At 41.7% G+C, this 11,209-nt stretch overlaps 1 protein-coding gene across 1 annotated transcript; it reads left to right on the top strand.

The window, feature by feature from the left end:
* Nucleotides 1-1,648: 1,648 nt before the first annotated feature.
* Nucleotides 1,649-10,631, top strand: ASB2 (ankyrin repeat and SOCS box containing 2; the record flags this gene model as incomplete). The annotated part of the gene is made up of 4 exons (XM_009871864.1): nt 1,649-1,820; nt 6,217-6,778; nt 9,595-9,748; nt 10,495-10,631. Coding segments are annotated over 4 exons (1,025 nt in total), but the record flags the coding sequence as incomplete, so codon positions are not given.
* Between the last annotated feature and the right edge of the window lie 578 nt (nt 10,632-11,209).

Genomic DNA, 11,209 nt, shown 5'->3' with positions numbered 1-11,209 from the left:
TTCAACATAGAGTGAATATGATTCTATTTTACACTAAACCTACCTTTTACAGCTCCACTCATGTAAAACAGCTTTATAATAAGCACAACATACGTTACCACTATTCTGAGGCATATTTTATTTTCACTGTGGGCTAATATCTTCAATGTAGATAAGAGTTGGGTCCTGCATTTGTGAAACAAGAGCTAAATAGTGATGAAGAAAAGCTTCTGAAGCAGTTATTATGGCTAAGAAAGATGAGAGTTGAGGAACTAAAAATGTGCTCTGCTATCTAGCCAGCACTGTCAAGTCAGTTTTATATGACCCATTAGTCCATCATGCTGCCTATGATTTTACAAGCTAAGCCAGAATGTGATTTGTGCTTCCTACTTAGATAGATATTACAATTCCCTTAAAGCTCAATTTCATGAAAAATACACAGGAGAAGATCCAATAAAACTGTGCAATTTTTCCCTGAAAAGCTCCTCTGAGAATCCAAGGAATTATATTGCTACGTTTTTTATGATGAGTAACGTTAATCATAGAAAGGGTTTCTTTTTCATTTCTTTTTCATTAGGAATGTAGTCCTGTGTTACGTGTTGTCACTGCAGTTTTCCTGATATTTCCAGCTGTAACATCTTCAAAGGGCTAAACACAACACAGATGTTTCACTTTGGGATGAGAGCACAGGGAAATGTTCTCTTTGGCAGGGAGTTTTCATGATCAAATGGGAGACTGATTGGCTTCTGTATTGCAGTTTGGCAGCAAAACTCCAGCAAACTGTCATTCCCACTTAGGATACACATAGAGCACCCTTCCTAAGGACATCATGGTACAGTATATTACAGCTGAAACCCAGGCTTTCAGGCCTTAAATATCTAGCACATAAAAAGCTAAATTCTAAATTGTTTGTTGTTTATTAAGCCAAGCACACATTAGAGCTCAAAAAAACCCCACCCTACATGATCTAGTAGCTCATGAATAATTTTTTTATTTTTTTTTTTACTAAAACTTACCATCTGGATCCTAACTTGAGCCCTCATGAAGTGAAGAGATATGGCCTTAGGTGTTGAGTTTTAAAATTAAATATTCATTGACTAAGGCATTCTCAGATAAAAGCTGATTAGAATTGTTACTTGGTACCATGCAGTTCATGTCACAGAGTCCTATTTTAGCCTGGATATATGCTAAAATAAAATACAGTATAAATAGTATAAATGTACTTATAGTGTGAATATATAGACTATAAATAATCTGTATAAATATATATCATAAATATATAACCATAGAATTTTGAAAGGAATCTGTTGAGATCATCAGTCCAAACTACTGTTCAGGAATAGTGTATACATGTAGTATAAACACATAAGTACTAATGCATGCTATATAAAGAACAGCATATTTTAAATTTTTTTGACTTTGAGCTACAGCTTCATGACTGGGAGGTAATGGTTGCCACCAATGTTAAACTCTCCGTCATAAAATTTGTGTCATATTGAAAGACAGTGGGAATCTATAGTATGGCTATCACCGCTGATATGACATCGTTCCCATCTCTACCCAGCACATTTTGTAGCTCCAGTGTCAGGGAGATGTACATATTCATTCTAATTATGCTCCTTCCACCTGATTTTGACCTTTGACAAAGATTTTCTTCCTCCCTTCCTAGGTGCTGATATAAATACTCAAGCCAGTGATAACGCCTCTGCTCTTTATGAAGCCTGTAAAAATGGACACGTACATATTGTGGAGTTTCTTTTGTCCCAAGGAGCAGATGCTAACAAAGCCAATAAGGATGGCCTGTTACCTCTTCACATAGCAGCCAAAAAAGGGATTTGCGAGTAAGTTTTATTTAATTGCACAGTTTTGTTTTTTAGACAGGAATCCAAAGTCCTTATGAAAAGGAGAATGTAGTGTTCCAGATCTAAGTCTCAACATTGCAAGCAAGGGAGCTGCCAGTTGAGAACTGCACTTCCTGCTTGCAGAGCCTGGGTTGGAAATTAGAAACTGAAGAGCATGTTTGTGGGTTGGGTTGAGGTGGGCAGGATTGTAGGATGCAAGATTCCTTTAGCTTTGCCAGTGTATCACCTATTACAGCTAAATAACCTCATGTATCTTGTAAGTGGATAAACTGAGAACCACAAAAAATGCGTGAGATGGAATAAAAAAGCATTGGGGGGAGTGGTTAGTGGTTGGCTATTGTAGCATAGTTTGAAACCAGTTTGCTACGTGAGCCCATTGTGATTCTTCTGCACAAGCAGAACATGCATTCACCTCTGGTGTGTTGACGTTTTACTAACAATAATTCAGATGCTCACAGCAGGAAGTGGTTAAGTGAATCTCTAGGGCATTCATAAGACTGTTGCTAGAATATGTTGTCCAGTTCTGGTGTCCTCCCTTCTTGAAACTTTTCAGGAAATTGGAAAGGCTTCAGAAAAGGAGTACAAGAATTACAGTCTGGAAAATATGCTTTATTAGTAAGTGATTAAATAACTTAAATGTAACAGACAAATGTATAAAAAGATCCAGCAGTTTCTTTCTGAAATTAAATGTCTTTGGGATAGAGTTGGGCACATTCTTTAAATAGAGAGAAAAGTAACTAATGGAAAAAATTTGACAGGAATCTGGTAGATCTATCAGTCCTCTGAAGGCAGGCATGTTTATAGGAGAGAGAGAAACTCTACAGCTGGTGATAAAGGATACCAATTTAAAAGATGCTGTCTAGGGAGAGATCGTTGCACTGTCGTGTAAATATTGTTTACCTAGCTCTTTCAAGATCTGGGACATTGCGGATGCTTCTGAGCCGAATAACTTAGCGTTTACTTTTGATCCTAGGGCAAGTTTTAACTCCTGCCTTTAACTACTTGCTGCTGGAAGGATGAGTTGCCCACAGCTACTTTTGCTAAATACAGACACATCTTGCAGACTCTTCTGTCACAGATTCTATCAAAATCCTTTCAGCAACAGTCAAAAGACAGTATATCCAGCTGCAAAGACTGTTTATGCATAATAAAGCAATCTTTGCAGATAACTGCTAGGTCAGATTCTTACATATTTCACAACGTCTGAAGAATAAAAACTCTTGACAACATTACACCTTCCCACAACATCTTTTATTCTAGTGTTTAGGTCTGCTTAAGAATCCCAATTATGGTTCTCAAATCACTTTGGCTGACCTGCAGATATTTACTTTCTGTAGTTGGAGTATTCCTGCAACCCGTGTATTCCAGAGAGCAGCCCCCTGTGAGTTTATGTAATGGGCTTATACATTCACAGCATGTACATGAATACCCTGCACAGACCTAATGCAAGCACAATTCAAAATTTTCTCCAGGGTTTGAGTTGCAAAGACATTTTCTTGAAAACAAACACATTTTAGATGAGAAATGTGCCAGAGATGGAACCCAGCTCCACTTGCTCACTTTCAAAAAAGTTAATCTGAAAGTCTATGGTAAATTGATCTGAAATTAATTTGTATATAGTCTGGACCAGCCCTCTCAATCTTTTCCTCCTCTCAGTAAGTCCACATCGTGACCAGAGTAAAAATTTAGGTGGAAACTCAGCAACCTGAGTCCACCCCCGCCATGTGTTGCCTGATCTAGTTGAGAGGTGTCCCTGCCCATGACAGGGAGGTTGGATTAAATGATCTCTAAGGTCCCTTCCAGCCTAGGCCATGCTGTGATTCTATGATTATGAAAGAAAGGGCCTGATTCAGATCCCACATCTGTTATTCCCAAGACACAGCAGAATAAATGAGACCAGAATTGAGCACAAACTCTGGTTTCCTTCACTTGTAAAAGACTGAGCATGATATTTTGTGCATGAGTGCTGCAAAACAAGTGTAAAAGAAAGAAAAAAGAAAAATATCTTCTCTTATAAATATTTATCTAAATGACAAAGCTTTAGCCCAACTGGCCGATCATTCTTAATTCCTTTGGTATTCAGTAAAATAACACCCTTCACGGTGACCTCCCTTTGTATTCCTGGAGATTTAATATGTAATTCTGCAGGAATTCCACGCTTCAACCTTTTGCCAGAGCATGAAGTCTTCCTACCATCAAAAAGCCAAGAATGTGGTCCCAAGGCTCAACTGTCAACTCTTGTTTCTTGGTGTTTATTTTAAATGACACCTTGTCAATACTGACCTGAAATTCATAAGGGCCATTTCATCAGCTGTAGAACAATCATAAGAAGTCATTTAACTCCTTCTGTCTCAGAACTGAGAGGCTTAGAAGTGCCTTTGTGAAATGTGAGCAGATTTGTTAAGTAAATACAAGTCAGTAAACTCTTGGCACACGTACTAAGGATGCTCTGCCTCCTCCTCCATAGAATTTCTAACTAATAGAAATCACAGAAGCAGGTGTCAGGGATAAGGGGAAACTCAGCACTATTTTGAAAGTGTACATGAAGTTAAGCCCCATGACAGATGTGGGACGTGGTTGGGCTTTTCTAGCCTTGGCTGCCTTCACTTGAACTGCTTTCTCCCTCTAGATAGACAGGAAGGATTGCAGAGGTGGAGGTACGTGTTACTGAGCCAACCTACTCTGGAGGATGAGGAGGGGAAACAGGTTCAAACTACAAAATTAAACTCTGATTCAAATTTGATGCATCCTACTTTTCCTCCCCAAATAAATCTGGGGTTCAGGGAATGTGCTGAGGTCCAGGACACTACAGCATTTGGATGCAGAGCCTCAGTGTGACACCCCTGCGGTGACGTTCAGGACCCCCTTGCAGAGAGAACTGGCTCAGTACCTCTTTAACTCCGATGTGAAGAGCTGGCTAAAGCTATATGCTGGAGGGAAAGAACAAAACAATCCCTTAAATCTTCAAAACAGTTGATCATGGGATGACTAATGCTGGTACTTGGCATGGTGTCCTTGAAGTGCTCTGTGCCCTTTTTGTTATTACGGCTCTTACAGAACATTTGCTAGCAGTGGGAAGTTGCCAGCTCACCAGCACCCAAACCTCCTGCTCCCTCGTGAGCATCGTAGCGCTGGAAGATTAGTGAGGCTGCTTGAAGAAAGAAAAAGTGCTTAATTTCCCAAGATAGTTACATAATTAAAAAAGCCTTTTTGATTAAAAATGAGACACGGAATTAACTTGGAGACATCAACAGTCCGTCATGTAAATAGAATCATAATCCAGTAAAGTGTCATGCATCTTCAACTCTTATTTCAGCTCCTGGGAGCGTTGGAGGCTCAGTCTTTCACAGGATCATTCAGTGCATCACAGACAAAGGTTTTCCTGAAACTAGTGCTTATATTTGGCTTAGTTCATTATGTAAATATGTGTTTGAGGACTCAGTGTTGGGACAAGCCATTGCAGTCAAGCTATGCAGCATTTTAAAGGAGACACACTACACAGCAGGAAACTGAGCTTTGCATGTTTGTGTGTTAGAAGAGCTGTTAACTGGTAGATAGAAAAGTCTGCAAGAGAAGAAGAGGAAGAAATGTGTTTAGCTTGCTGTCTCCCACAAGTTTGTTTTCAGATATCCTTCTCTCCATAGGCATTATATAGGGAGCAGGGGCATCTCCTGAAACAGCAGGCACACTTGGGTTGGACAGTCCCTAGCCTCTTTCTGGAAGTAGCTTAGGGTGACTCCTGTGCATCATATATTAGGAACTTAAGAACCAAATGTGAAGTTTATCCTAGCTCTAGTCCTGCAGAGGACGGTTTCATCCCCTTTCTGATCTCAAGCCTCTTGCTGTGACCCCATGAAGCCCACCAGTACTTTGTGTTGGCACCCTTCTCTGCTGAGCAATAAAGCAAGCCCGATGGAGGTGGGGAGATACAGTGCCTCTGCTGGCACCTCAGGCTGGAGGCCATGAGTCTGTTCTTACAGTCCTACCCATCTGGGAGATCCTGGCTGGCTGGCTGCCCTTTGGGCTGTGCCACTTAAAAGAATTTACAACAGGGTAGGTGAGCACCAGCATGTCATGTCTTCCATCATCACTACCCCTGTAGCTGCCATTACCTCAGAGATAGTGGGTGATAATTTAAAAAAAAAACTTGTTCCTCCATGAAAGAAGTGGTCACACAATTCACATTTTTGTCAATGCAGGAACACAGGGAGTTGTTGACAGGTTTCAAGTTCACACCCTGGTTTTGCTCAGAGAGTTGTTGCTGAGCTTGAGTTAGCAGGTTCTCTCTTATGGTTACAACCATACAGCTATGATGTGCTGTATGGTGGCAGATCATCTTAAGCTCACTGGTGTTCACTCATTCTCTGCCCGGCAGGATTGTCTCCATGCTGATCCCTGTGACCAGCCGCACTCGTGTAAAACGTAGTGGCATCAGCCCCCTGCACTTAGCAGCCGAACGCAACAATGATGACATCTTGGAAGAGCTGATCGATGCTGGCTATGATGTCAACACGGCCCTCTCCAATGAGCGGTCATGCCTTTATGAAGACAGACGCACCACCCCACTCTATTTTGCTGTTTTTAACAACAACATCTATGCCACAGAGCTCTTGCTGCAAGCTGGAGCCAACCCCAATGTTGACCTCATTAACCCATTACTCATCTCCATCCGCCATGGCTGTCTGAAGACCATGAAACTGCTCCTTGACCATGGAGCAAACATTGATGCCTATATATCAAGCCATCCCACCACATTTCCAGCAACCATCATGTTTTCAATGAAGTACCTTTCCGTGCTGAAGTATCTCCTGGATCTGGGCTGTGATGCAGGTTCCTGTTTTGAGTGTCAGTACGGAAACGGCCCACACCCTGCGTTAAACTACAGGAGGGACAGACTCAGTGATCCTCAGCTGTCCAATGAGCCAACTGTAGTACAGGTAAGTACTGCCTAGTCTACCTACCTACCTTCTGAGGATGTCTCCTACCCATGTATCTTAACAACTTTAATGTATTTTTCCCCAACTTTCTTCTGAGAGAAGACATCTTTATTTCGACTTAATTTACAGAAAAAAAAGGCTCAATAAGAGCCTTTATGAAGAGTTTATGAATGAAAAGAGAGTTTATGAATGTTCCAAATCCATGTTCAATGACATCAGGATGGTAGGCAGCAGCCTCAGTGGCCCTAGCTTGACTTCTCCTTAAGAGTGTTTGTCACAGCAAAATTGCTTCAGGATAGCACATTTTTGTCAAATAAAAATTATAAAATATATCATCTCTAGTTCATGAACTGTGATATGGTAGCGTGGAGAGTGAACAGAGGGCTGGAACTCCGAAGCAAGGCAAGAGGGTTTGTCTGTAGCCCTTTATGGTATCCTAGCCACTCAAAACTAGTTCTGTTTTTACTTATTTAAGCACATTATTTTCCTCTGGATCTCACCTAAAACTGCTTTTAGTGCCTAACAAAATATTAGGTCACTCACAAACAGAATCATCACCTCAAAGGTCAGACTACATGAGGCAGAGGTAACAACGCTGTATAAAAATTTATATTTGTGCCTAGAGAGAGTGATGAGAGACAAGTGCATACAAAGAAAAAGCAATCCCTTCCCTCCAATATTATTTCAAATTTGATTAATAAAATTAAGGCTTGTGTGGTGTAGCTTCATGATATAGTTGTGATATGGTTTGTATTCTGAAATATAGAGGATCTTATGAAACTATAATCTTCTCCACACAAAAGATGTGCACTTTTTAATTTTCTTGTATAGGATCATGTACAGATAATAAATCTGAGTGATTAGTCATTATACAGCTATGGAAGTGATTTGAAAAATGCATAACTATACATTATTACTGTGCTACTAAGTTAATGTGTCCTGGAGAAAGTGAACACAGAAAAATGGTTGCTGTCTCACTCCACGTTTCCAGAATTGCTGTGTCAAAACCGTGAAGGTGGGGAATGAAGTATCCTATTGCCACGAGAGGGCCTTCAGGGGCCTACCCAGACTGCAGACTCAGAGTCACTTTGTCCCTGAGTCAATTCCAATGCCTATAGTTGCAGTTTTGCATTATTTTGCTTCATTTTGCTGTGCTTTTTTTTTTCCTGCAACATGTTTCAAAACATTTTTATTCCAGAAAATATTTTTGTAGACTGAGCTTGTGATTAGGGCAGAGAGAAAAAGGCAGGCAAGGTCCCTGGTGGAGACAAGAAGACAAGAGGAGTAAGATCCAGTGTTTTATTGCCCCTACATGTCCTCGTTTAAACTCTGACACAGTGGAGGTGGTCGTGCAGATCCCCAGTTTGCACATCCTGTGGGTAACTGCATGGCAATGGCGTATGCACTGGAAAATGACAACCAGACATACTAAACTGAACTTCCTATAAGCAGTCCAGGTAGCAAATCATGGGTTTAACGCTGGAATCCTCAGGACATTGCTGTATGACTTAGGAAACACTACATGGTGATGCTCAGTGAAAAAAAAAATCGGAATAGCAGTAAACACCTCTGTGAATGCTCTCACCTTGAATAAAAAGGCCTTACAATTTTCTGCAGCTTTATTCTTTCCTAGGTGAGCTAATAAGAGTATCCACACAAGAGTCTAATGCATTTTGAATTAGGGCTCATGCACGTATAATAAAATTATTCTAGTTACAGGAGTTTAAACAGAAAGAGGTTCACACTGGTGCATTTTCTTTCTTTTTTGGGGTTGGGCTTGGAGGGTGGTGCAGACAGTTTCAGTGAGTAAGCTGATGGATGGTGCTTAAGCCACCATCATTCAATTTGGTTCAACCATGTGCCTGAGTTCTTATCCACACAGCATAATTTAATTAATGTTAAACTTTCTGACCGCTCACGTGCAAGTAAGTCTACACTTATCTTCATTATATGCAGCCTCCTAACAGAGATAGATGAAGTTGACTGGTATAATAGATATATTTAGATTAAAGTGGGAAGAAAGGTCATTAATTTTTTCAAATGAGACTGCTTAAAATCAGGCCCTTAACTCTGTTCTTCAGTATCTCCATAAGCAGCCCTCCACGCAACGTTGCTGAGTACTCTGCAGCTCACACTGGGGGCTACAGAAAATATGCCTGATCCAGGACTGAGTAAGGAAGATGCCTCTTTATTAAGCCCACGATAGTCCTTCCAGGAGCAAGTTAAAGTGCTTGGGATTCATCTGTGCAGAGATTTTCCCCGACTTGTTTGTAGTAATGTGTCTTGTCCCCAAAAGCTACAGATACTTGTTGTTTGTAAGAAGCAAGAGGGGCTGTGGTCTGCCAAATCTCCCTTTCCTTAAGCCTCCTTTGTGCACAGTTGCCCGACAGAGCTCCTCCCAAGAAGGGAAAGGGACCCAGCATGCTGGGTCACAGTGTCTTGGGCTGCACACACCTTTCAGCAGCTCCCTCATGGGCTTGTGGCAAAGCTCCCCTGCTTTCCCATTTCTGTGGAAGTAGGACCTTTGAACACTGTAAACAACTCAGTATCCTTTCCATGCTCCAGAGCTAGGACTTCACCAGGGGTTTGTGTCCTTTTGCTGTTGTAAAGAGGGGATTCTAACCTCAGCTGAAAAAAAAAAAAAAGGAAAAGAAAAAGATACTTTAGTTGAAGTTTTCTGAAGGGAAACTGGTAATTCCCCTCATAGCTGGTAGAAGGGTGAGACCACCAAAGCCATCGGGACCATCGCTATCATTGCAGTTTCCACAGGTTCATTCATGTCCCACTGACTTCAGTCAATCTGTTTTTCCTTGAAGTTTTGTGAAATGGTGTCCACTCCAGAGATAAGTCGCTGGGCCGGGCCAATCATCGATGTTCTCCTGGATTATGTGGGTAACGTGCAGCTCTGTTCCCGGCTTAAGGAGCATATTGACAGCTATGAGGACTGGGCTAGCATTAAAGAAAAAGCAGGTATGGTCACCCAGAATAGAACCTGACACATACAGTTCCACTGTTGGATTCGACACTTCAGTCACTAGATCCTGTTAGTATTCATCCCTTAAACTTGTTATGATTCCTCTACTGAGACTGAATTACATTTTGGACCAGTTATGACGCACTAGAAATTGCTGGAGTGTCACTGACTGTGTGATGTTAAATGTGCACCAGCTGTGGATCTGTCCCACTGGGAATGAGCATTGCCAGCGCAGCAAGACCCCTTTGGCTGCACCTGAGGTGCAGTCACGTCAGGGCAGGCAGGCAGTGTGACCATCTCCACAGTAGCCCAGCAGTCACCAGTGGCCTTTCAAGCCTTTACTGATATTCTGCTCTCCTAAATATCCTTTTCCTCAGGATTCAAATTCTTCCATTGACATTATCAGAATTAGTCTTCTGACACCAAGCTAAATTTGGTACATATATTACATTTATGTTCAGTGGGAAGACTGAGTACTGTGAAGCAGCTTGTTTAAATCCTCCTAGAAAGCCCATGGCTAAGGCTGAGATGGGATACAGCACCCCATCCTCCAGTCCCGCTTCCTTCCCTATGTCATGCCTCAGAATAGATGATCTGCCACCAATGCCAGATGTATCACCCCTCCGTTACAGAAAAGCCCCATTTTTTTCATTCCTCCTCCCATTTTCCTCTTGCCATTGACCTGGCCAAGCCAAGCCATCCCTCTCAAACTTAAACCTGTTCTGACCTGCCTGTTTTTCAGAGCCCCCACGACCTCTTTCCCATCTTTGCCGCATCAAGGTACGAAGCCTGGTTGGAAGAAACCGCATTAAACTTCTTGACACCCTGCCTCTCCCAGACAGACTGATACGATACTTACAGCATGATTACACACAGTGACTCCAGGCACACCGGACATGCCGCGGCTTCCCGGCATGGCACCCAGCACCATCAGACTGGCAAGGGTGAACATTTCTCACAGTGGAGAGGAATTGCTGCCGGCTTGGTCAAGCGCCCTCCAATGACTAATTCAAGAGAAATATGCTTCTGAAGCATGAATGAGGAGGAAATGCAGGAGACAGAGAACTAAACACAGGACTAAGGTTAGGTTTTCCAAGAGAAAACACACGTGATTCACCTCAGAGCTTGATCTGCAAAGAACAAGGAATGTCAGCCAACACCGAAAAATGAGTAGTGCTGAAGCAAGAGAAAGTGAGGAATTCAAAGGTATCCTGGGGCTGTGGTGGAGCCTAGCATCCTTGCTCTGGCCACAATCTAGAAACTGTCGAGAGCCAACACATTTCCTTCACTGACTTGAGATTTTTATCTTAGTTTCTATTCTACTGTTTGGATTTCTGCTAAGTGTGCTGGTTGCTAATTCTCTGATACTTTGACACCATCTTGCTAACACTTTTACTTTCATTTTTTGGACCTTTCTTACTGGGTAGAGTACTTGATTTCTGAACATTCAAATTTCA

Source organism: Apaloderma vittatum, unplaced genomic scaffold (genome assembly GCF_000703405.1).
Source record: "Apaloderma vittatum isolate BGI_N311 unplaced genomic scaffold, ASM70340v1 scaffold32290, whole genome shotgun sequence".
In the NCBI taxonomy this organism is placed as follows: Eukaryota; Metazoa; Chordata; class Aves; order Trogoniformes; family Trogonidae; genus Apaloderma; species Apaloderma vittatum.
This window is presented reverse-complemented; position numbering and strand designations above follow the sequence as displayed.